Source organism: Paralichthys olivaceus, chromosome 24, assembly GCF_024713975.1.
Source record: "Paralichthys olivaceus isolate ysfri-2021 chromosome 24, ASM2471397v2, whole genome shotgun sequence".
NCBI lineage: Eukaryota > Metazoa > Chordata > Actinopteri > Pleuronectiformes > Paralichthyidae > Paralichthys > Paralichthys olivaceus.
In genome coordinates, this window is record NC_091116.1 from 10758609 (window position 1) to 10783376 (window position 24768).

General features: G+C 42.9%; 6 protein-coding genes across 15 annotated transcripts in view; 4 read left to right on the plus strand and 2 right to left on the minus strand.

The window, feature by feature from the left end:
• Window positions 1-227: 227 nt before the first annotated feature.
• Window positions 228-3794, plus strand: prkag3a (protein kinase, AMP-activated, gamma 3a non-catalytic subunit). 4 transcript variants are annotated; one of them, XM_020108044.2, is made up of 12 exons: window positions 228-355; window positions 481-511; window positions 615-715; window positions 795-876; window positions 949-1007; window positions 1844-1904; window positions 1996-2050; window positions 2126-2252; window positions 2339-2504; window positions 2584-2621; window positions 2891-3037; window positions 3125-3794. In XM_020108044.2, the coding sequence occupies exons 1-12, from the start codon at window positions 338-340 to the stop codon at window positions 3239-3241; spliced, it is 1002 nt and encodes a 333-aa protein (XP_019963603.1). In that variant the 5' UTR covers window positions 228-337; the 3' UTR covers window positions 3242-3794. The 4 variants fall into 4 exon arrangements, with proteins under 4 accessions (XP_019963603.1, XP_069376549.1, XP_069376550.1 ...); XM_069520448.1 differs by having other exon boundaries at window positions 1844-1889; XM_069520449.1 differs by lacking the exon at window positions 2584-2621 and having other exon boundaries at window positions 2901-3037.
• A 638-nt stretch (window positions 3795-4432) lies between these two features.
• retreg2 (reticulophagy regulator family member 2) lies at window positions 4433-10440 on the plus strand. Its single transcript, XM_020112528.2, has 9 exons — window positions 4433-4792; window positions 5259-5362; window positions 5678-5708; window positions 6031-6160; window positions 6532-6616; window positions 6818-6955; window positions 7213-7301; window positions 7555-7690; window positions 7834-10440. Exons 1-9 carry the CDS (start codon window positions 4539-4541, stop codon window positions 8628-8630), a joined length of 1764 nt encoding a protein of 587 aa, XP_019968087.2. The 5' UTR covers window positions 4433-4538; the 3' UTR covers window positions 8631-10440.
• mdh1b (malate dehydrogenase 1B, NAD (soluble)) lies at window positions 9770-13121 on the minus strand. The gene is made up of 10 exons (XM_020107961.2): window positions 12929-13121; window positions 12731-12843; window positions 12475-12609; window positions 12251-12393; window positions 12001-12169; window positions 11574-11928; window positions 11340-11481; window positions 10890-11065; window positions 10657-10793; window positions 9770-10563 (listed from the first exon to the last, which is right to left on the minus strand). Exons 1-10 carry the CDS (start codon window positions 12948-12950, stop codon window positions 10546-10548), a joined length of 1410 nt encoding a protein of 469 aa, XP_019963520.2. The 5' UTR covers window positions 12951-13121; the 3' UTR covers window positions 9770-10545.
• Window positions 13122-13199: 78 nt separating this feature from the next.
• On the plus strand, window positions 13200-18118 carry fastkd2 (FAST kinase domains 2). Its single transcript, XM_020107960.2, has 11 exons — window positions 13200-14295; window positions 14388-14491; window positions 14603-14711; window positions 14853-14976; window positions 15186-15325; window positions 15598-15770; window positions 16159-16322; window positions 16572-16808; window positions 16991-17090; window positions 17578-17692; window positions 17897-18118. Exons 1-11 carry the CDS (start codon window positions 13675-13677, stop codon window positions 18017-18019), a joined length of 2010 nt encoding a protein of 669 aa, XP_019963519.1. The 5' UTR covers window positions 13200-13674; the 3' UTR covers window positions 18020-18118.
• Window positions 18119-18921: 803 nt separating this feature from the next.
• On the minus strand, window positions 18922-21389 carry LOC109642981 (T-cell-specific surface glycoprotein CD28). Of its 2 annotated transcripts, none has more exons than XM_020107958.2 (4): window positions 21030-21389; window positions 19930-20262; window positions 19689-19828; window positions 18922-19248 (listed from the first exon to the last, which is right to left on the minus strand). In XM_020107958.2, the coding sequence occupies exons 1-4, from the start codon at window positions 21115-21117 to the stop codon at window positions 19135-19137; spliced, it is 675 nt and encodes a 224-aa protein (XP_019963517.2). In that variant the 5' UTR covers window positions 21118-21389; the 3' UTR covers window positions 18922-19134. The 2 variants fall into 2 exon arrangements, with proteins under 2 accessions (XP_019963517.2, XP_069376552.1); XM_069520451.1 differs by having other exon boundaries at window positions 19930-20257; window positions 21030-21344.
• A 1905-nt stretch (window positions 21390-23294) lies between these two features.
• Window positions 23295-24768, plus strand: part of raph1b (Ras association (RalGDS/AF-6) and pleckstrin homology domains 1b) — a 37583-nt gene continuing 36109 nt past the window's right edge. For all 6 annotated transcript variants that reach the window (XM_069520724.1, XM_069520729.1, XM_069520726.1 and 3 more), the window contains exon 1: window positions 23295-23570. The gene's annotated coding sequence lies outside the window, so the exon portion shown is untranslated. The remainder of the gene's footprint in view (window positions 23571-24768) is intronic.

Below are 24768 nucleotides of genomic sequence, written 5' to 3' on the forward strand. Positions count from 1 at the left end.
TGACATTTCCCCCCACATGCACCTCGAGTTTGTGCTAATTCATTTCAGTCTTGTGCACGCCACACCTTTCTGCCGCCAATAAATAGTGGCAAGCTCGTGTTTCATCTGACACAGCATGGAGAGTGTGTTTTTCAGAGTCGGGAGAAGAGTGTCTGATTTTTGGCCGAATCCACAGCGTCCCTCCCCCTGAGCCACAGCCTGCTTCTCAACCCCACCCCCCCCCGGACACACATACCACCCGGCAGCTCCTAATATAGACCCGAGCGCTCTGCAGGAAAGGGTAAAGAAGTGAGAGGGGTCGCCAACAAGAGCGTTTTCATGGACGCACAACAGAGTAATGGAGCCTCCTTCGCAGGTGAAAAGTCACTTTGGGATGAATATAACTTGTGGATGAGTGTTTGTAAAGAAACGAGTTGCCTTGTGGATTTCAAACTGTTGTGACAATGTCATGTGGGGACTGTTTTTCTTGCTTTGTTGCAGACCCCAGAGAAGAAGAAGGGAATACAACAAGGTGGCATTACAATATATTTCTGTCTTTGTGTATATACCTCTTCCCTGGTCTGGTGCATGTGTGTATACGTGTCCACGTGTGCTCTCTGTGTTATTCTTCATAGACGCTGACACCACGGTCTACATGAATTTCATGAAGAGCCACTGCTGCTACAACGCCATTCCAACCAGCTGCAAACTGGTCATATTTGACACCAAGCTACAAGTAAGACTTCACTTCAGATCCTGTTTTTCTTTTACATCCTCACTCAGACATTCTGAAGTGAATTGATTTATCTCCACAGGTGAAAAAGGCTTTTTTTGCACTGGTGGCAAACGGCTTGAGAGCTGCTCCTCTATGGGACAGCGAGCTGCAAAGATTTGTGGGTAAGAAAAACAGATTAATAGTAATAGGTATAGTCTTAAAAATATGAATCACTGGAAATGATAATTTCGCAGGCATGCTGACGATTACGGATTTCATCAACATCCTCCACTGCTATTACAAGTCTCCTCTGGTGAGCATGAATGTGCTTCACTCTTAAGCCTATATTTTTGTGTGATGAGGGTTTATTGCCATATTTGCTGTTGTGTGTTTTGTGCAAGCATACATTTTTAAAAAATCTGAACACTAGAAATGATTGTGCAATATAAACAATAAGATATTTGCAGCATGAGCGTTATTAGCCGAGGAAAGTTCAAGAGTCACAAGTGGGAACATTTATTTTTGACCTGTTGGTGAGGCCAGCAGCAGTCTGGGAAAAAGCTGTTTTTGTGCCATGAGGTTTTGGTCTTGATGGCCCGCAGCCTCCTGCCAGAGGGAAGTGGCTCAAAGAGCTTGTGTCCAGTGTGGGAGAGGTCAGCCTGAAACTTACCGGCACGCCTCAGAGTCCTGGAGACGAGGCAGGCTGCAGACGATCACCTTCTTGATGGAGCGAATGATGTGCTCTGACCCTGTCCCTGGACTTGATGGTGGCAGTGTAGAAGCTGACCATCACAGGATTGGGCAACTTCCTCAGATGCTGCAGGATGTACATCCTCTGCTGGGCTTTTGTGGTGAGGGACTTCTTTGGTGATGATGGTTCCCAGGAAGGGGAATGACGGGTGGGACTTTTCCTGAAGTGCAATATACCAAGATCCATGAATTGTTCCCTGGGAAATCAAGGAAAAGGTTGAAAATTGAGCCACCTAAAGTTATTTGATAAGCAAATGTGGAATATTTGAGATATGAGCTGCCTGAAGAGTGAATCTCTACCTTGACAGAAGCTTTTGCAGGTTTGCATCTGATGATCTGATCCATCCTTCATTGAGAATGTCGCAGACCGACCCATAACTTGTGGTTTTCCCTCTCAAGGTTCAAATGTACGAGCTGGAGAGCCACAAGATTGAGACATGGCGAGGTGATTCATTTCAAAGTAAATAACCAACACGGATCTGAGACATTACCTCTGTGCACAAACTTTAGTGAACTCCCAGTCGAGCTTTATCCTCCTTCTCTCTGTTTAGATGTCTTCCTACAGTATTCCAATCACTTCCTCATTAGTATTTCCCCAGAGGCCAGGTAAGCACACAGAACGCACATTTTGAATTCTTACAATCCAGTCAAATACTTAAAAGGTCTCTTTTTTCCTCGTAGCCTCTTTGAAGCCACCTATTCCTTACTCAAACACAAGATCCACAGGCTGCCCGTCATCGATCCTGAGTCTGGAAACGTCCTGCACATCCTGACCCACAAACGAATCCTCAAGTTCCTCCATATATTCGTGAGCAAGCTTCAATTCACATGTTCAAAATATATCTTTAATGTGGCGGTGTAGTTTGGTTTCTCCTACTGTGGTGTTTTTTTCAGGGTAAAAAAGTTCCCAAGCCTGCGTTCATTCGGAGGCAGATCCAGGAGCTTGGGATCGGGACGTTCAGGAACATTGCCACCGTTCAACAGATGGCGCCACTTCACGAGGCCCTCGCCATATTTGTAGAGCGGCGGGTGTCTGCACTGCCGGTGGTGGACGAACAGGGTATACTCTTTTATTTTTTAAAGATCATGCATTAGAGATGGATCTAGTTGTAATGATGGCTCACAATATGCTTTCTCAGGTAAAGTGGTGGCACTCTACTCGAGATTTGATGTGATTGTAAGTACCACAGAGAAAACATATGTTTTTTATTATCATTTTATTGTTTAACCAAGGCTGTTTGTGATCTTAAAGCAACACTATGCAACTGTTTTACCTCAAAATAGCAGCTTCAAAATCAGGGATCATGAGTAATATTCACAGTTCAGTTGTGTTTCAGTCCAGTGAGTCACAGCCACGCAGTCAGAGAATGAAAGTTAAAGTTACATAGTGCTGCTTTAAAGTTCCCCGTGCAGCATCAGAAAGTATCTGTGCTCGCTCCTCTGCAGAATCTTGCAGCCCAGAAGAGTTACAACAATCTGGACATGACGATGCTGGAAGCCGTTCGCAGGCGCGTGTGTTTCGTCGAGGGAGTTATCAAGTGCTATCCCTATGAAACCTTGGAGACAATCTTAGACCGGATTGTCAGCGCTGAGGTGGGTAGTGTTTGTAGAAGGATTTGGCTCTCGGGATTTGTTATGAAGTCAAACAGAAGAACATTGTCATTTCCCTCCTGATCCCAGGTCCATCGGCTGGTCCTGGTGGACAGGGCAGATGTGGTGAGGGGCATCATCTCTCTGTCTGACCTGCTGCAGGCCATGGTCTTATCCCCTGCAGGTATTGACACCCTTTTGTCCTAGCACCAGACGACAGGGGGGTCCCCTTCCCTCCTTTACTGCTTTGTGTAGGCATGAGTCCTGGCCATGTGCTCAGGCAGCTCGGCCCTGGAGCCCCTCTTCTGTCCCACCCTGTTGTCTCTCTGACCCCTCACATCATCTTGTCATGCACAAAAGAAAACATCTTCCACATTTGGCAGAGCGCCTTAACAAGCAGATGACCAGATCTTGCAGCCGGAACACGAGACATGTGCATGTGCTTCCAGTCAAGCAAGCAGGGACCACCTTTTGTTTTTGGTCTCATGACTGAGTGGAACGACAGCAGCTTCCCTTCATGTCTTTCAGAAATCGCCATCTGATTAAAATGAGAGATCACAAGAGGAAGAAAAAAAACTTTTTGCCTGTGCTGCTCTTTACATGAATATAATGTCTGGGCCTGTGTTATACTCAAGCATTGATATTGTGATGAATCTCTGTAGGTCTTCTCCTGCACTGTTATTGGCTGCATTTTGATCAAATTGATCAATATTTGTTTACTCAATAAGATATATTTCTGTATTAAACATTTATAGCAAAACCCAGTGGTGTGTGTTTGTTTCATATATGTGATCTAGGGCTTAAAATGCTGGAATTGCTATTATATATAAGATATATAAGATATATATATATATATATATATATATATTCACACATTTATTTCAATGTCTAGTCCTATGAACACATGCACAGTTGAGATCATCAATAGTTTCTAGATCTTTTAATAAAAGTGTCACCTTTACGCAACCTTCATGCAGAGGTATCTCTGACCACACGGTGGAGCCCTGGAGCTGTAAAACCTCTCCTACAGTAAACAGGAAACACGTGACTAGATCTTCTCATCTGACCCGCACGCCCATCTGTGCAAGAGTCAAGTTGACAGAAATTAAAATAAAGGAAACTCCCTGTCTTCAAAGTAAAACACGCTTATAATACTAAATGAGGCAGTAGCTGTGAAACAAATATAGGATTTGAGTTTTTAAACAGAATTGTGTTTTTGTAATCCCAATCTGTACACATATATTAAAACCTGCATGCAATAAATTAAGTTGTACTTTCTGTACCACGTTCAATTGCCACATTTGCAAAAACAATTTGAAGTTGTAAATTAAGCCTTTTTGAGTTTTGAGTCTTTTTTTTAACTTTAAATAAATAAATAGTCATTCATCAGCATTCCTGTTTTATTTTGAAGGTATAACCGGATGCTTGTCAATGTGAGCTCCGTGGCGCTTGACGCTGCCGTTCCCGTGATCTCCAAAACAACACAACAAAGTGTGGGAGAAACATGGCGAGCGGAGAGGAGGCCACAAGACACCCCTCGGTTCCCTCCTCCTCGGTCGGCCTGGAGTCGCTCTTCCCCGCCGGGGCGTCGGAGCAGGCCTGCGGGGACGGGAACCCGGAGCTCGTCCGCCTGCGGGAGCGCCTCCAGGGCTGGCTGTCGCCGTACGAGGCGCCGCTGCTGTGGCTCCAGAGGCTGCTGGTGTGGGAGAGGCCGCTGTGCAGCATCTCCGTGGCCCTGACGCTCAACACGCTGTTCTGGTAACATCCGTGTTCGACACCGCTCCCACACCCCCACACCGTGCCAGCCAGCTAGCTGGGCTAACGTCAGCAGGGATATTACGAGGGCATGTCAAAACAAGTTAGCTAATCCCACGTCCTTAGCCCAGTGCTAACGCAGCATATTAGCCAATTCAAACTTAATTTCCAGCCTCGTCAAAACGTCTTTAAGCGCCACAGATGATCAGGAAATATGTTCTTGTGTCGGCCAAACAGAAAACCAGCGTTGCATTGAGTTGTTACAGCTGTTAGCATTTGTGGAGCTTCATGCTAGCAAACGCTCATGTCATGCTGAGTGGCCCAGGCCCTGATCACCTGCTGTCAGTGACATCTGACAGAATGTAGAAGATGAGGAAGTTCCTTGTTGATCAGTTTATCAAATACAATGTGCAGAATGATCTAACAGCCTTTCCAAGTGTATCGATTGATAGCTTGTTTATCTCCACAGGCTCCTGTCCTCCACTTCCCTGCGGCCCCTCTTCCTCCTGAGTGTCTCCCTGTTGGGACTCATGCTCCTGGAGAGATGGAAGCCCAAGTTGCCCATCGTCACTGGTAATGGTGATTTAAATCTGCTTCTCAGGTTTTGTCATTTAAAGCCATAAGGTAAAATAATCCTCGATTAGTCGAGGGACAGATATGTTTGATGTGTCAGTCAAAAATAGACACCAGTAAAGTAATAACAAGTAAACATGCAATGCTTGTAAATATAAATGGAATGGAACTAGTATATTCAGTGTAAACAGAATATAAAGAGCTTAACTACAGAGTGAAGAATATTTGTAAAAGCCCAAATGGCTCCAACCAAATTCATGCATTTGTCGTTGCTCTTGTCCTCCCCCTAATTGTGTGTTTTTCCTCCCACGGCAGTTCAACAAGCAGAGGCTCACCCTGTGCAAAGGTGTGTGGTGTGTACACGATAAACATACTCGTGTAAACACAGGTTCTTTATCAACGAAACAATTCAAAATAACAGCTTATGTCAAATTCTAACACTGAAGTCTCTTTATGACTGGGTGACATTTTTCTCGCCTGTGACAGCATATCACTTTAACTACTGTTAGACGTCTGGTCTGGTTATATCCGTTCTATTTGTGTTCCTCCCTCTGCTTACATACCATCAGCATGGAATCATACAACCTGGATTTTTGTTCTTTACAAGTGGTTTAATCGCTGCCTTTCTGTGCTTGTTTGTGTGTGTGTGCGTTCTTTGCTGCATACAGTGAAACAATGGGTGTGGAGCAGCATCTGCTCAGTGTTCCTGAGCTGAGCCACCACCTGGCTGAGAGCTACCTGACGTGCTGTCTGTACCTGCAGGAGATGCTGCAGTACAAGCAGCAGAACCATGGCAAGGTACAGCACTTTGACGCTCACTCTTGACTGTGTTTCTCTCTGTTTTGAGAGTAAATCTGTAAAGTATCGTTTTATTACAAATGTCTGATGGCTGAAGAGTCTGTGTACACGCAGGTTATCTTGTACAGGTTTGATAGCTGACAGAACCAAACACTGTGCAAAATACACATTGCTAACCACGAACAACAAAAGACTGAAAACCCTTTTAAATCCTAGGTTTGCGTCTGATGTAGGCAGCTACAAGAAAGCTTTTAGACATACTCTACTGTCATACACAAACACACACAACACTACCTTTCACTTCTTACTTTTGTATGCTTTGCAGCCTGAGGGTGATTTTCAGCTTATTTCTCTTCTGTTCTGGTTTTCAGTTCTGTGTACTGATGTGCAGTAGCTGCTTTGTACTTGCCGTGGTTGGACATTATGTACCAGGAATCATGATCTCTTATATTATAGGTGAGTCCTTAATAGTATAAAACACCTAAATATTGCTTATGTTATGGTATTACCTTAGTGGTGTATCTTGTCATACCGCATTCATAGATCAGGTAACTGGATACTAGAATGTACACCATGTGCAGAAGCACACGGCGTACTAGTCGTGGTACTTGCAAAGACCACAAGGTTCTCAAATGTTTTTTCCATGTGCCTGTTCAGTCCTGAGCGTGCTGTTGTGGCCGCTCGTGGTGTACCACGAACTGATCCAGAGGATGTACACAGGCTTGGAGCCAATCCTGATGAAACTGGACTACAGCATGAAGGGAAATACCGAGCACCGCAAGCACGATAAGAGGAGTGAGTGCTGCTGTGACACCTCGAGGTTACAGATTGCAGATTTCTGGACATTAGCGTAGCATTAATAGGGGGTTTAAGCATGCACGGGGGAACTAATCGATGCAGCTTAACCCAACCATGTTGACCTTAAACAAAGTGTGTGATTAGAAGATTATCTGCTTACATTTGTTCCCAGATCACATTTCTCTTGTACTGTTTGTTACACTTTGTATTCTGCAGCTTTGTAAGTGTGTGTGTGTGTTTTGTTTTTTTAACAGAGGTGAAGAAAGAGTTGGAAGAGGGGGACGAGCCAAGAGCCGAAACAGAGAGTGAGAGCGAGGAGGAGCTGTCTCTTTTTGCCCCAACGGTATGGACACTGTGAGCCCTGAAGTGTTGTGTAATAAATATTTCTTTCAAGTATGACCACATTCTCTAAGCGCCACCACGTTAATGTGTGGTTTTCAGTAAATATGCTTTGTCTGTGGAATGAATTAGGACCTACAGAAAACAGTGCCACCTTCAGAATACACATGAAAAACGACTGTAAGCGTGAACTAGAAAGATGATGTGTGTGTGTTGTAGTAGACATGTAATGAGAACACTGTTGTGTACTTGCTCAGGTGGATGTGAAGACGACAGCTCTGGCGATGGCCATCACAGACTCGGAGTTGTCGGACGAGGAGGCGTCCATCTTGGAGAGTGGAGGCTTCTCCGTGTCCAGAGCCACCACTCCTCAACTCACTGACGTCTCTGAAGGTAAATAATCACAGAAGTAGTTGTTTGCTTAGGAGGAAGGTCAAAGTTTGAGTCATTTTAACTCTTTTAAGTCTTTTACTTAGAGTTGGCTTAGCTGTTTGAATGTCTTGACATTATTTTGTCTCATCTCTACCTGGACCTAGATCTGGACCAGCAGAGTTTACACAGTGACCCAGAGGAGTCCTACCTTCGTGATCTCCCTGAGTTCCCCTCAGTCGAGGAGTTCCCGTCCATCGAGCACCACCTGCTCCACTTCCCTCTGCGAGCTCCCGGGCAGGTCGACGGTGCCCAGGCTGGGGCTCAGTCAGAGGCAGAACCGCTGAGCCCCGCCAGCCTCCTCATCCAGCACCTGGCGTCCCCGCTCCACTTTGTGAACACGCACTTCAACGGACACGGACGGCCACCCGGGGCTGATGAGGGCATGTTGCCAGGGACAGGCCCACGAGAGGAGGCAGGGAGGCAGGAGGGGGGAGAGGAGAAGGAAGCTGCTGTGACCCAGGGTGCACAGAGGTCCCTGGAGGCCTTGAGCGAGGAGATAGTGAGCACAGCCATCTCCACAGTGGTGCAGAACACTCTGTCGGCGCTGCTGTCATCCAGCGAGGCCAGCGAGGACGTGGCCGAGTTCCTTCCCACTGAAACCCCGCCGGGCGCTTTTGAGACCTCCACCCCACCCACCGACACCACCGCTGACACTGCAGTCACTACAATAGGCGCGCTGGGGCCTGATGAAGAACAGGAAAACGCGATCACGATAATCCAAAGCTCCAGCGAGGAGATGCATGACGACACACTTGTTGGGACCGAGGAAGAGGACTTTGAGCTTCTGGACCAAAGTGAACTGGAGCAGGTGGACGAGGAGCTGGACATCAGCTCTGACAGACGGGTGGTGGGAGGAGATCCGGACACACCTCCATCTCCTCAACATCAACCGCAGTCATAGCTTCCCTACCCCCCCACCTTCTACTGTTTTGTTTTTATTTGTATGTTAAAACTACGTTATATTCATACTGCTATATACAAAACATTTATCAGAGAGTTTAACACTGTCGGTTATTGATTGTGCGGAAGATGGTTGAGATTACTCGGTTCAGTCTGTTCTCATAGCCTCATATTACAGGGTTCAGTTCAGCCTCGGTACTCCAGGACCATGACATTGTCGGGATCATCAGCTTCTCTCGGGCAGCGCAGGCTTGTTCTGTTCGCTTAAATACAAAACAACTAGACAAGAATCATTGTTAATGCATTTACTCTGGCGTTACACTGCCGACTGAGCACAGATTATCAGTGTATCTGCATTTTGAATTTTGCTTTAGTTAGTGTTTAATTTAAGCACATTTCTTACTGTGTCATGAAATATCTGTTCACAATAATGATGCCTTTTCTTTTCTACCGTGGCAGAGCTGAACCCTTAAACCTTGTTTTCACGCAGACGCAGATGTTTTTTTGAAATGGTGTTATGAAGAGTTGAAATGTTGGAATATATAATTATCAATAATTATTAATATATACCATAAATTATTTATTTTAATGGTCAGTTGAACCTTTTTTTTTTCCTGAAATGGAGCTAATTCTTTTCCCTTCAGTTGCCCATAAAGATTGATGATGTGCGTATCAATGGTGACACAATGGACTTCCAGGTTAAAAAGTAGTCATATATCCCCAGAGTTAGTTATTTAATAAATAGTTTTATCCTTTTACCTTATTCGTACCTCCAAGGTCTCCGTGGTTACAGTTTTGACGGAAGCATTCGGTCATTGGTAAACATTCACAATTTCACGTCCATTTGTAATTGAGCCACATGTAATTGAATTTATTCTTGAATCTACAACTTTACTGGACAAACGCCGGCTTCTTGTTAGATAGACTATTTCTACATGTATAGTCATCACTGGGATCTGTATATTTACCAAATAACTTCCTTTGTGCCACGAGTCCATGCATGCCAGGAATCAAGCATGTGTTTAAATTTAAATATTTGAGGTCAAGTTTCCAAAGAGTCTTACTTTTACTGGAGCAGATTTATTTTTCTTTATTTTTTGAAAGGATGTAAATGACAAAAAGAAATCCAACAATATAATATACTGTATGAAGAGGTCCGGTTTTATTTTGTAAGCCACTCAGCATCCAAATCTCAGGGGTGGGTTGTACAAATTGAATATAACAGACTATATGTCCATTTCCCGACTTGTCGTTGTGCATCTTGTTTGTACTAACCTTTACCGTTTTTTTCAGTCGGTGCCTCCCTGTGTATAGTGTATAAATGCTCAAAATCAACGTGTATATTCTGCATGTAAAAACCGCACTCTTTTCTCAAAGTTCTCCTCGTCAGCTGACAGTACAAAACAAATTTGCCCAAGAAAAAAGTCAATTGGAATGTGCTAGGTTAAAAGAGCCAATTGAATTCAGTTTGTTTGATATTGAATTAACAACAAGGGAAATAAAGTTCTGATATGAAGAACTAGAAATGGAAATAGGTGGATTTCAAAGATATTAACAGACTAGTTTGTGTATGGTAGTAGTGTGTTTTATGCTTAAAATACCGCTTCAACTATATTACACTGAACTGTAGAATAAAAAAATTTAAAAAAGGAATATATTTTCTAATTTCTCCCTTTTCCATAAAGCACTCAGTTTGATCTTTTACATCTAGACATATAACAGCTGTGGGTTAGTTTCACGAAGCGGAAAAGATTTGTTGTCATTAAATCATATGTGAAACTGAAGAGAATAAAAGAACAAACTGAAACAAACAAGATGTGGTGCTGAACTCTCTACATCCTACGTCAAACCTGTGTTTTTCATCTGTGTTGTCATTTTTAATGTCTCTCAGCTGCGTTGCTTCTCATGACGATCTTCTAATCTGAGTTTTTTTCCTGGGAAAGAAAAACAACTCTTTCAGCAAATTAGAAAAAAACATATTCAACAACATATTGTCGCTGGGAAAGTATTTTTGGAGCTTCACAAACCTGTAGGAGTTCACTTGCAGAAACCTGAAGTCTCTCCTTCAGCTCATCACCAACAGCCACATTAAACAGGGACCATTTACCATCTGAGAACGTAACTGGAACTGAGAGGACGATGCCATCTGGGAGATTGTAGCTGCCTGCAAGTAGCCAAAAACAATCACCCTGGCTAGATCTGTCAGTGTTAGAGGTCAAATATGGACCGGAAGTTTACCCACAACGACAAATCTTTCTACCTGGACATAGTACACCCAGAGAAAATACTTTATCCGGACTGCACGTGCCATTCCAAGCCCTCAAGATGGTGAGGATCCCGTTGGCAGCTGACATGGCAGCTGCCCGGCACGTCCTTGAAGCCACAGCTGCACGCTGACACCGCACCAAGTCTTGAAAGTCTGTCTCCAACCATTTCCTGGAGGGGAGACACAGAGCTAATTGGCTTTTTGGCATCTCCCAGCACAAACAATGGCACAGATATATGTCACAGCAGGGTCAGGTTTGGGAGGCAGTTTTGTCATTTGATAGTAGACCTGCACCCGACATTATCATATTTAGTTTTAGATTGCCAAAGTGGAAGTTATTGCAAGGTAACATCATTAATCTGGTGTAAGACTGCTTTACAATCCTCTAAAATAACTTTTTATTGATGCTTAATATTGAAAACATTTGTTCTTAATGTAACAAACCTGTCATGGAAGATCTTCAGGAGGGACTGGGAAAAGAAAGCTGGTCCTTTAATTGCCCCATTGAAGTTGAAAACCTTTGCCCTCTGCAGGTCAATATAGAAACTACCACTGATATTTCCCCACACAGTGACATCTGTGACATCTGGAGTCGAAGAAAAGGGCAAAATTATTTTATCTTGAGTGGAAACTGCTTGTGCTAGAATGCAACCGAAGTTGGTAATTTGAATGAGCTACCTGACGCCATAACTCTCAGCTTCTTTGCAATTATGGCCCTTGCTTCATTCTCCAGTTGGGTTGCCATGGCGACAAATTGGTGCTTGTCAATTGAGCAAGCATTGTCCACAAGAAGAGAGCATCTCAGGTTGACAAATGAGTCCCCGGACACAATAACCTTCACCTCCTTGTTGGCCCTTGTGTCAATCAGTCGTCCGTACTTGGTGTAGATTTCTGAGATTTCCTTTATCCTCTTCTTTTCCTTTTCCTGCTCACTGTCATTTACAACATCACTGTCATCAGAGCAGCTCTCATCCAGGAGGAGGATGACATCAGCTCCTTCGAAGGCTTGCTCCAGATCTGTGTGAACGCTCACCTGTGAAGAAATAGGTTTGAGTGGCTTTGATTTCCTTGTGATTTAATGTGAAAAAAAATTAAAGTACTGCACCTGATGGAGCAAAGGGAGAGCCAGGTCCTCCATCTCCATCTTCAGCCCCTGCAGTCCCTCCTCGTCACCCTCCAGGCCCAGTAGGTGGAGGCTGATTGCAGCAACACGGGGGAACACTTCAGCAGAGAGCAAGTTCGGGATCAGGAGGTGGCAGGTTTGGCTGAGAGCACTGGAAAGACATTTTACACCCAATCTGTCAACTGAGAAAACCAATAAAGTGGAGCAAAGTGGATATATCCAACTAAACCACCTGCTGATCCACAGGTGAAGAGGTTTGATAAGACTGACGCGGTGCTTCTCCTCCTCGATGAGGGCGATCTTGGTCTCCAGATTCTCTGCTGCAACACTCAGCATCATATCCGTGGGCATGTCTGATGTGATGTTGTAGTAGACCTACACGATAAAAGACTGAATGAAGAGCTTTGCATGTGTGGAATGTCTGATTTTGGAAGTGATGTTACTTCTGTCTACTACCTGACAGTGCTGAAGGAAGTCACTGAAGCCCCCTATGAGCATCCCTTTGCCCCCTTGGTCCACCAGCTCCCTCCAAACCAAAGGGGACTTCTCGTGTTTCCAGCCATTTGTTTTGCAAGTGGCATCCAGCCAGTCCTGCCAGAGACAGACAGAGGTTAAACTACTCTACTACTACTACTACTACTACTACTACTACTACTACTACTACTACTACTACTAATAATAATAATAATAATGATAATGATAGTGATAATACCTTCCAGTCATCTGGGAGGATGGAGATCTTATGGGTCCTGAAGTTCGGCAGACATCGCTGCAGGGCGTCTGCTAAAAGTTCCGCTTTGGCAAAACGAGGGCAGTCACTTTTACCTGGAGGGATTTAAAATGATAAGAATAAGAGACACGATCGTTTTAAACACAGTTAAATGCTAAATTGTCAAAATTCATCTTCTACCAGCAAGCACGAATTTGGCCATTCTTCACCGGACGGCGTCGGTTGCTAGGAAACGGCGGGTGCTTCGCTAATTTGAGTCCGTGTCGGAAACGCCACAAAAAACCACAATAAGAAACACAACTAAATGCACCTCGACGAACTATTTAAAAATTTTAAAACACTGGATTCATACGAATGAATATAAATAGTATATTTAAGGTGTTTCAGATTTAAAAAATGGCCTTTCTTCTATTTTTAGTTTGGCAGTGTTGGCGGCGTACTAAGTTGACAGACGGACCAAATATGGCGGCGCAGGCAGGAACGAGCGTGTTGTGAAGATGGTCGCTCATTACTGTAGCTTTTTTTCTTCTCTAAAGGACTTTAATGATCGAACATTATGCGCCATGCGTTATTGTTACTGCCAGATATTCGTACGTTAAGAGTCACAAGGCAGGCGGCATCGTTTAGCTAACATTAGCTAACGTAATTAGCCACTTTTTCAAAACCCGGTGGAGGGAGGCTGTTGACCTTGTTGACAGCTCAGTCACAGCACTTTGTTTTACACCATTTGTAATTATTATTATATAATATAACCGACTGAACCTGTCAGGTAGTTAATAATCCTAAATGAGGGATAGCTGTGTTTATTGAACTCAATTTTCACAGCCTTTTACGCACGTTGCATAGTAGCTTCTTCCTCCAGACAGGATTGCTGAAATCAACCTGGACTTTGAGCCTTTCAGTGGCTCCTCAGTTCTCAGAGGACAATGTCTGTGTGGATGACAGAGGAGGTGATGAGGTGGACCCTTCGCTTCTGCAGCCGCACATCTCAAATGATGCAGCGAGGTGCCCTGGCGACCACATCACTCAGAGACACAGCTCACATCTGGGGCACGAGGCAAAACCAGACATGCCTGCACATGGGTCCTGTCAGGTCAGTGAGGTTTTATTCACAGGGGACTGTCCGCACTGAGGATTTGGAGGAGAAGAAGCTGGTGGCAGATTCTCCACTGCACGATAAAAGCCACTCTGTGGTGAGCGCCTCAGGAGAGAGACAGATGAGGTCCCCTTTCTTGGACCACCTGCAGCGCTGTGGCTCCCCGTCAGACGTGTTGGACCTCACATGTCAGTATGCACCCACGGTTCGACAGGTCAGCAACTGCCTCAACCAAATGTGGAACTCCACCAAGAAGATGACCGACGAGCAGCGGCGCTGTGAGCTGCAGCTGATGTTCGAGCATCCTGAATTTGACACGCTGCTGCAAAAGGCCATGAAGGATGTGGGGCACATGCGCAGTGAAGATGTGGCGTATACTCTCCTGAGTATGGTCAATATGGGTGTGCCTCAAAGCAGCCGTGTGGTCCAGACTTTTCTCAGAGCCTGCCAGGTGAGCAGCCCAGAAAGTAAAGATGTTGTCCCACTTGCAATATTTTCGTATTGTGGTCGTTTTTCCAAATGTTTTTTCTTTTCCACTCACAGGAGAAACTAAATGGTTTTGATGAGAAGAGTCTGTCCATCTTGGCTTCCTGTCTGGAACACATGGAGAGTAGCCCCAATGTCAGTGCACTGAAGGAGGGCATGAGGTACAGCTAGTCAAATACAAGATGCAAGAATTGCTTCATAAAATAAAACCTCAATAAGAATAGGTTTCTTTTTCAGATTAATTCACATTCTTTATTGTGGCTATATCCTAGGCAGGTAGTCGAGGCTCGTCTTCCCAGAATCAAGAATGTCATGGCCCTCCAGACCATGATGCGTATGCTGGGGAAGGATGCCCCGCTATACCTCAAACGGAAACTAGAGGTCTGTTTACAAGTCTTGTTTTTGACCATGTTAGGTACTCAGACGCCTGTCAATGTGAATCTAACATTTTTCCATTTAACTGAGCTATATGTTATAAACTGTATCTGAATCTATTCCATTTGGATTTTTTTTTTTTTTCAGAGAAAGGCTTTATCAATGACAGACCAGTTCAGCCTTCCCAACACCCAGCACATGATCTCTACAATGGCCACAATGGGCTTCTACTCCAAACCACTGCTGGACATCTGTAGTCAGAAGATCATAGGTAAAATATTTTCCACAAGAGAAAATTATTAAATGCTTCGGTAACTATGGTTACAAAGTTGGAAACCACCTAGTCACAGTTTGCCGAATTGTCAGAAGAGAATAATTAGAATATTGGGACTAAACTCGTCTGTAGAAAAAACTTTGGACGTCTATTTTAAAGTCTTATTAATGTGCTTTCCCACTTTCCACATCTGTCCTCTCTCATAGAAAACATCCACGGAATCCCCTTCAACAGATTGTTCGCAGTGCTGCTCTCGTGTCGGGATTTGCACTACAGAAACTTAGACCTGCTCACTGGCATTTCAGACTATGTCACCTCCATGCTTGACATATGGACCAACAAACAGGTGCTGCAACAGAAAGCTGTCTCTTAATCCCTTTTTGTCAGATGTTAAATATGTGGTTTGTCCTCTGTAGTGTATTTTATAAACAAACATCTGAAGACGAGTGTTCTTTCATGCCTATAATCACATAATAAGAGTATGAATAACGTTTTTAAGAAGGCTCATGTTAGAATATAACTCTAGATTTAGAGCTATGTATGTTTTTTGCCTGTTTCTGTGTCTTTGCAGATACATTTTTCACCATTACTCTTTGTACTCCTCTCCTGTCTGACCAGATGCTCCTCTTCCTCTCTGTGTTTGAGAACCTCGCCTTCTGTCCTGCGCCCTTAATGGAGGCATTTGTTGAGAGGGTGATTGCCCGCCCAGATGACCTGACACTTAAAGACCTTCACTGTGTCCTAAAGGTGTACTCTTCTCTTAACTACGATCTGCAGCAGCACAGACAACAGTAGGTCACTCACATGTCTCCATCCTTTAAATTGCTCAGTGAACACAGCAAATGTTCCCGTTTTAGGACCAATAAAGGTTTTTATCTTAATTTACTTTTGATTCTAGCTAATTTTAAAAACAGGATGAGACTATGTGTCATTTACTAGATTAAAAAAGACAAGTTTTACTGAATCAATTCTTTAAAAGATTTGGATTTGGAGCAGTTCCTTATGGTCATTGGGGAATTATGAAGTGAATGTTGTTTCAAGTGCAATCGATTAATTTACAGAAAAGGCCACAGAAAGTATCTCGGTTGAACGCTGTGGTGTAAAGATGGCAGACGAACAATCCTATAATACTTTGTACAAGTTTTGACGTGTATGTTGGGTTTCATTTTGCTGCTCCAGGTTCCTGGATAGTCTCACTCAGGTTCTGGAGTCGTATCTGCCCAAGATGTCTGAGTTTAAGCTTTTAAAGGCTGTTTTTCATCTGTGTGTACTGGGCCACTTCCCCCCTGCCCCTCTGGAGCAACTCCTGCAGAATAGCAAGATGGAGCAGTTCAATGCTACGCGTAAGACACGCATGCACAGTTTGTTGTTGGAATGCTGGGTCAACACTATAGTTTTCTGCCCTCATCCTTTTCTTGGTTCTTCTGTACATTTTTCAGTAGCTAACTACACCAACATACCTCAATATTAACAGTGTCATATAGCAATGTTTTTCAGCATTCCTCCGCATTTTCAGGAGGATAAGCTATTTCTATTTTTTTTTGTTGGATTGTTTAATTTCATCCATTTCCACTTCTTCTATTTCTCCCCAGCGCCAAAATTCCTCCTGAGCCAGAATAGAATGTTTCAGACAGTAGACTTGTGTCTCCGTCTCGACCGTCCTCCTCTCCCTCGTCCCCTGACTGTCCCGCCATCATTACTGGGAGATCCAACCCCCTACAGTTCATTAGTCAAGCAGTCGCTCTCACATGCTCTGCAGAGTGTGTTAGAGGACCAGACTGACACGATGCTGCAGGAAACAGTTACAGTGGAAAACTTCTACTTCATAGGTAAAGAGGATTTTTGTGATGCACTTTCTGTTTGATGATGGCACAAAAATCAGTTCACTGTCTGCATTTTGCTCTTTAACTTCCGCTTTGCATTGATTTTCTTTATAAAATGTAAAACAAATTCTTCTTGTGGTAAAACCAATGTGAGCAAGCAGCTGTTGTGTTTGTGTGTTGACTCTCAGATGCCGTGATAACCAAACCTCTGTCAAACCAAACCTCGGTGACTGAAGTGAGTGGCATTAGTGAAAGAGAGGCGTTGTCTCCAGCAGAGAGCAGTCAGAGGTAAGAAATCAGCTCCGATGTGTAGTCGGTAACATCAGAAATGAACAAACACAATCATCAGCAAATCGGCAGTGCACTTATGTCATGTTGGGTGATGCCAAAGTGGATGTGTGAATGTTTTATTCTGATAATATCAGGCTGTGACATGTTGAGTTATCTATTTCATCAAAAATTCAATTTCATAACTGGATATGCAACAAAAACCAAATGAATTGTGTTTTACATGCAGGACTGTTTGTAACTTATTATTATTATTAACATATTTTAAGTCCTATTTTTACAACAAACAATTACTTTTTTTTCATTAAAGGTTATAAACAACATAAGGGTTCAGTGGTTTGAATATAACTTTGCGTTGACTGTTTTTTACAATCAAGCCACTGTCTTCTGTCTTTTTGTCAGTTTCTTCCTGTCTTACCTGTTCCTGAATTCAAATTATGACCTTTCAAAATCTGATAAACCCTTTTTCTTTTTCTTCATGTCTCAGAATTGCAGTCATTTGCCCACCAAACTCTGGTTTTTGCTACAGTACCTCTAATCCTCGTGGTTCCCTGGCGGTTATGCTTCGCCATCTGAAGATCTTGGGATACAACCCTGTTCTGGTGAGACTCAGGAACCAGTTTGATTTTGCCAAATTGTTTTAAGAATCCTAAATTTTTTGAAATCATTAGAATTCTAAGATCTGGAGGGAAGTAAGAACTACAGTTACAAATTGGTGTAACCACAAACATTGGTTTTCTGCAGTGTCAGTGTGTTGACTGCATCTCAGTGATAATAAATTCTTTATACATAATTCTGTTCTCCAGGTATCAGAGCAGGAGCTGGAGTCTGTGTCTGAGGAAAAGAGGACGGAGTTCCTCAGGGGACTGATTTTTCCAGAACACCACAGGTCAGACACACAACCTCAAATGGAGCAACTACAATCCTGAAGAAAGCTGTCGGTGTTGAATGGATGCAGTCATCATAAACACATTGTATTGCTTTGTAAACATTTAAGAAAATAAATATAATGAAGTGTTTAAAATGTATTATGTGGTCTCTGGAAACCTTGATCTGAAAATACTGAGAACTTGTGATTATAGTTAAAAAAAGGACTGTTTGTTTTCCGAAAGCAAGACAAAAACTGCTTGAATTTCAATTTAATCTTCTGCATGAGAAGAGTGTTTTTGTGAGTCAAAGTCTGTCACAATAATTATAAGGTTAAGAATGATGGCGTGGCAGAAACAATCTGTCAATCTTGCTTTTTGCAGCAGATGAGTAAAAACCATGCTGCGGAACGAAACCAATAAAAACCTGTGTGAGATTGCAGTAACTGCACAGAAACTGCAAGGTGAGCGAGGTAAAGGTGGAGTCCCTTTGATGCCACCACGTTTGCAGGAAGCACGAGAAGGGGTTGGTAGCAAGTAGAGGAAGACAGGAAGCGGTGAAGATTGTTATGGTTTGATGTGTTCGCCTCTCGTTTTCGTTTATCTGATTCTCATCAACCTTAGTGACGTTGACTCTGAGAAAACACCGTCTGGTGTTACTGTTTTCACAGATATAAGAGCGTGGAAAAAAGAAGTGTGGTGTTTACGGTAATTTATGTTTTTGTGACACCATAGTTTGTAAAGGCCCCCTGGTGTTTTTTATTTGGAATTAATGGTCTTTGATACACTCAGACTTATGAGTGGCTTGCGGTTTAAATCCCCTCATTTAGACACCGCCGTCTGTTTCGACCACAGAGCTGGGGGTTCCGAGTGTGAGTGAGTGTGAGTGTGTGTGAGTGTGTGTGTGTGTGTGTGTGTGTGTGTGTGTGTGTGTGTGTGTGAGAGAGAGGGAGAGGAACACAAAGAAAGCGAAAACCAAAACAGTGAATTTATTGTTTTTTACAACTGCAAAGTTAACTGCTACTTCTGCTGTGTAGACATGATAATCAGGTTTTAAACTTAAAGAAACCCCCCTATCAAAATAATGTTCTTTTCAAAACAAGCTACAAGGACGTCCCTTCTTTTTATACACAAGTAGTAGACATAGTTGTGAAAATGGTCGAAGGACGTGTGTGAGATCAGAAGTGTCGTGGTATTGGTTTCTGAACCCCTCTTTTCTTCCTGCCATCCCTCTGCCCTCTGGGTTTGGTGTTCATGTAATCGCTCTGGGAATCTATGTTCCTCATCCTCACCTGGAAGACACATAAAGGGCAACTGAACAACAGCATTTTCTGTCGTTGTCATTCAGGACACACAGATCAGAAATGAACATAAAATTGTAAATGGGCAGAACAGAATTATTTCGAGGTGACGGTGCTCGTAGAAAACATTCATGCCGTATCTACATGTTGTACCAGTAAGAACCAAATATTCTACACTTTCAAAATCATCCCATATTGCATCACTCCCATCTTTCTATTTCTTTCTTTTTTATTTTGATATTTAGAATTTGAGTCTCTTCTTTCAATTTCAGTTTTGATTGGACAGCTCTTTGAAAACATTACCCAGTGAATTAAAGGAAATGCTCACGACGAAAAGTTATTTTTCAGTGTTGCTGTGCTATTTAAATTGTATGTTCTTCTCGGTTTATGTTTTATATTTCAAACTCCTCGGTGTCAGAGAAATATCTTACCCAGTTGACGATGGCGATGATGGTGACAGTTATGCTGTAGATGCTTAGAAGTACAACCATCAGAATCCAAATCCATTTATATATTTGGCTTGAATTATCACCATGGTTACTGCTTTCTTTATTGCACTTGCAGAGGTGTCCTGCAAGAAGCATACCCAGGAAGTATTCAGTGTTCTGTTAAAGTATGCACAGTATGTCAAAACATGCACTTTCCATCAAAACTTATTTATATTATATTTACCTTCTACAAGTACCTGGATCATCACAACACTGGGCACTCCTTTAAAGGGAGGAGGGAATGTAATGATGCCTTCACATCTGTAGGTTCCATGGCTGCTCTCATTCACTCCGGTGAGGACGAAATCCACCGATTTTTGCTGTTTGCGCTCCACCTCCACCCCCACCCTGGCGTTGAGCACTGTGCAGTTTAGTGTGTGGTTTTCACCAGTGCATGAGACGTTGGAAATCAATTCCTGGCCCTTGAAAAGGTTAAATGTCATTTCGTCTTCAGTCTTGATTGGGCACGGCACATGCACGTCTTCTCTGTTGGCTACGCAGACAGTTTTCAGCTGCACTGGAGAGGAAAAATATATGATGAATCAGTTTTTGAAAGATTTTCCACAGCATAGCGCAGTATTGTGTTTGCTGTTGCTGTAAACAGAGTCAGGATGATGCCGAGGCTAAACAACCTTTCAAAGGAAATGGCTTCCTACTGCTGCATCTACTGATGAATTTACTTGAATAGGATTTCTCAGAACTAAAACTCAGGTACTGCAACTCGACATTTCACAGCAACCCACATGGAATATATTACACAGCGGTGTGATCACGTTTACTGCACCTCTGTTAACCAGCCTCACATTTCACATTCACATGGAATACAAAAATGTGCAATTCGAGTGGCATACTTGACTCAGAAGCTTGTGGTTTAGATGCAGCACCTGGTGTTGTGTTTTAGTGTTGAAATGAAAGCAACGGGTTATATAATATTCCTCTGTTGACTGATACATGTAGTCAGACACTGTTCCCACAAAGGCCATTTTAAGTACTGGTAAACTGGTTATAAGGGAGGATATGCTTATTATAAGATATAGAGAAATGTGTACTTTCAGATCTGACTTTCCATGTGTTATACAGTCTATGGTTCAAACTCAACAATAGAGCAGTAGAAAAGTAGGAAATTCCACTTCTGCAATTTTAAAAATACACTAACCTGCTTGTTCACTGTGCAAAGACAGAGGAATGCTCACATCAAGCGTTCAAAAAAGAAACCAAACAGTAACCATGCATGCTGAGGGAAATCTCTCGTTTCTTTAAACTATGTATGCAGTAAAAACTTACCATTGCAGGGGCATGTGCTCTGAGACACATGAGTGGTACATGATGACCTGCAGCCTAGGAGCAGCAGAAACATCCAGCTAACGCTCATCTCTCGCACCGTGAGTGTGAACTTGCCTCCGACTGTAGAATAATGTCCCCAAGGCTTTTTTCCTCATCACCTTAAAACCTAAAGATCATCCAACAGCAAATTACACAAGCCGTCTCTCCGATACTATCCGCCCTGGTGCCATGCATGCGTCCCACTGACGTTATACATCACCTCCCCGTTGTGTGTCTTGATTGAAAAACACCCACAGTGCTGCAGTGACTGAACCTCGCATACTCTCTTGAGGGAAAACATCCTGTTTTAAAAAAGGCAAAAAAAAAACACCCATCCTCTTATGAAGCTGTCTGTTCTCTCACAGTGTGACCTTGATGCCTTTAGGTTCCAGCAGTATGATTATGATCATGTGTTCATTTAGCACCAGGGGTTCCCAAACTTTTTATCCCCTGACCCCCCAAATAACTGCACCAGAGAGTTGGGACCCCAATTATCCCTTAGGACGTGCAATGTCTCCTGTGTTGCTGTAAATTAAACTTAATGCAACGGAGGATGTCCTTAATTTGCCATAATCACCTTATGGGTCATGTGCAGATAAAAATCTGAAGTATACCAACATATTTTGTCATTTTCATTTTCGTTTTATTTTAAATAAGTAAGTACAATTTAGTTCATTTTTGTATGCCACTTCATTTTTTAAATTTTATTAACCTATTTTAGAACTCCTGGTTTCCTGTAGATGCATGAACCATATTTAAAACATATTTGCATGAAAGAGACAGAACGTGGTCATTATGTGTCACTGTAAATATGTATATTTTCTGCTGAGTTGCCGTGTGCGTTCAAGGAGTGGGAGGAGTTGAACTTTGCCGTCCCAGCAAGAGGTGGAGTATGTGACCAAAAGTGCAATGACCCGATGTTCCACTTATCCCAGGCAAAGTTTACTGAACACAGTGAGTGAGAAGTGCCAAACAGATATCAAACTGGTTTCAAGTAACATTTGAGTGGTGGCCAAAAGTGTCATGACCCCACTAAAACTCTGAGAATCAGTTTAAGAGAATTCAACAATTCTGTGTTAGGCCTCATTATCTTTGTCAATCATTAAAAAAAAAAAATCACATAGCTGTAATGGGTTTGAGAAGAAAGTGCAATATGTGTCGTGGTCCACTAGAGGGCAACAAATCATTTTATTTAGATCAGTCTTTCGATAAACTGCTATGAAAGCAATAAATTCAAAAGTATTCTTCTCTGTGATTCTTACTATTTCTAGTTTTGTGCAGGATTGACAGATGCAGGGATTAGAGGCCATTAGAATATAAACTTTGTGTGGCAACACATGGTGACAGATTCATTGTGAAGTGGGGATTATAGCATTCCCAAAAAATGTCTGATGAAGGGGATTGTCGGCCTCGTAATGCCATGTGTCCATATGGATAACACGCAATAATCTCTTAATCTGGTACATGTCCCTTTTGTCTGGCGGGGTGTCTTTAGGGGACAGTCTGTGATAATCCATTTAAAAGATATATTTTTTTAAAGATATTACTGCATTTCGTTGCTTTGTACTTGTGACATGTGCAATGACAATAAAGTTGAATCTAATCTTTTATCTAGATTCTTAAATGAATAATAGTAATAAATATTAGGGCTTGGAAATAACGTAAATCATTAATAAACACAATGACATTTTCATTAATAGAAATAACAAAAATCCAAAATAAAGCATATTCTTTATGAAAGCACAGTGAGGGTTTCATTTTCTATAATTTAACTATATATTAAAGGTTTACATGATTGCTCTACCTCAGATCTCATTTTTTTTAATGAAATGTTTGTTATTCTTCACTCATAATAAAGAGTTTTAACCCACCAATGTATAAACAAATAACAGTAATGTGACATTTATAGTGCTAATCATCAATATCGACTGACAGGAACATTTTATCGATATCATTTTCTTTATCTTTATCTTCCTCTTCCTCCTCTTTGTCTTTTTCTCATTATGATGATTATTATTAGAGAGGGAATAGCAGACATAGGCAGTAATGGTGACTAACAAAAGATTATCTTATCTTCTGAAGAAACCAAATGAAGTGTGTGATTTTTTTTTTTTCTCTCCAGCTAATTAAAATAAAATACTTAAAATTAAATAAGTGTGATCAGCTCAGTTCAATGTACTCCCCAGATCAACCCTGAGAAGTGTCGTTATTTCCCACGGGCCGTGAAGGCAGCGGGGCTGGACAGGAAACGACGGAGCTCCTCATCAGCTCCTCGCTGCTCAGCTCCGGGAGGGAAGAATGGGAAAAGGCGACGGGACGAGGCAGCGTGTGGAGACATGAAGACAACGGGCTGTTTTTAAACTAACTCACATCTTTATAAAAACAGATAAACACACTTAAACCGCCGGGACTTTTCTGCTATTCTCCTCCATCCGAGGGCTGGAGGGAGATTTCGCTCCCGTTGGAAAACGCAGCCTCCTCTTTGTGAGTCTCATTTTCCCTGTGAGTACGTTTTTCATTTTTAAAGACCACCTCACACCTTTATTTGTCTTTTCCACACGAATTACACACTCGTACTTGAAATGTCAACACGTATAAATGCCAAGATAATCATTTGTCTGTCCCGCAGTGGGGGGATTTGCAAGTTTAGGATGCTAACGACGGGACAGCCCACCCATCTTAGATTTTTGTACCCAGGGAAAAGTGGATGTTTGTGGCCACAAACAAGCTCAATGTGCGGTAATAAATGTGTTGTTAGAGGTGGGGGGGTTGCATGTCCCCCTCATTGCGGCCATCGAACAAGCCCTTTTCTTTGGGGAGGGGGGAGAAGGAGCTTTACATTTGAACGTGAGCCCATTGTTGTGGTGCATTTGGCCCCAAAGCCAAACCCTGTGTCCGGGTGGAGGTCTTTTTAATTCCCCTCCTCTGCATCCAGCTCCAGGGATGAATATAGTCTCCACCCTGTGCAGCGGCAGCAGCCTCCGGGTAATGGCCGATGGTTTTGTCGCGGTTGTGTTCCTACATCTCACGGGAACACCCTCTTTATTTACGCCTCTAAATGCCATGTGAGATAAATGTTCATTTCTGTGAGTGTGGTTTGGTTGAGCTCGTCATTCGCTGCCTTCTTCGCAGCGGGGTTTGAATCCCCTTTGTTGGATGATGACGCCGGCAGCAGATCACCAGCAGCCAGTCTGACCAGTGGCCATCACCAGTTCAATGCTAACACCCACCCCATGCTAATCGAGCTAACTCTGCAGTGTTTTTAGCTGTTCATGGTTAAAAAACCTCCTCAGTGAATCCTGGTGGGAAAGTTACTGCACAAACATATGTTGTGTTTACATGCAAATCATGCAAATAACTGGAGGGAGCTCAGATGCAGTGTTTCCCTCCCAGACAGTAACACAGGCTAGATGATGACCCCTCCATTGACCGTCAGGTTCAAAGGTCATTGTGTAGAGGAGCTGCTCACCATGCCACTGTCTGGCTGACTCTCCCACATGGGCCCAGGTCCTCACACAGACAACTGTGTATGTGTGTTGGTTTTTTTCTGCTTAAAGGGTGAGTTCACCCCAACATGACTGGGAGGCAGCAACATTAGGGGAGGCAGTAGCTCAGTCCATAGGGACTTGGCTTGGGAACCGGAGGGTGGTCGGTTCAAGTCCAGCATGGACGGAAGTTGGAGACTGGGCACTGCCCTTGA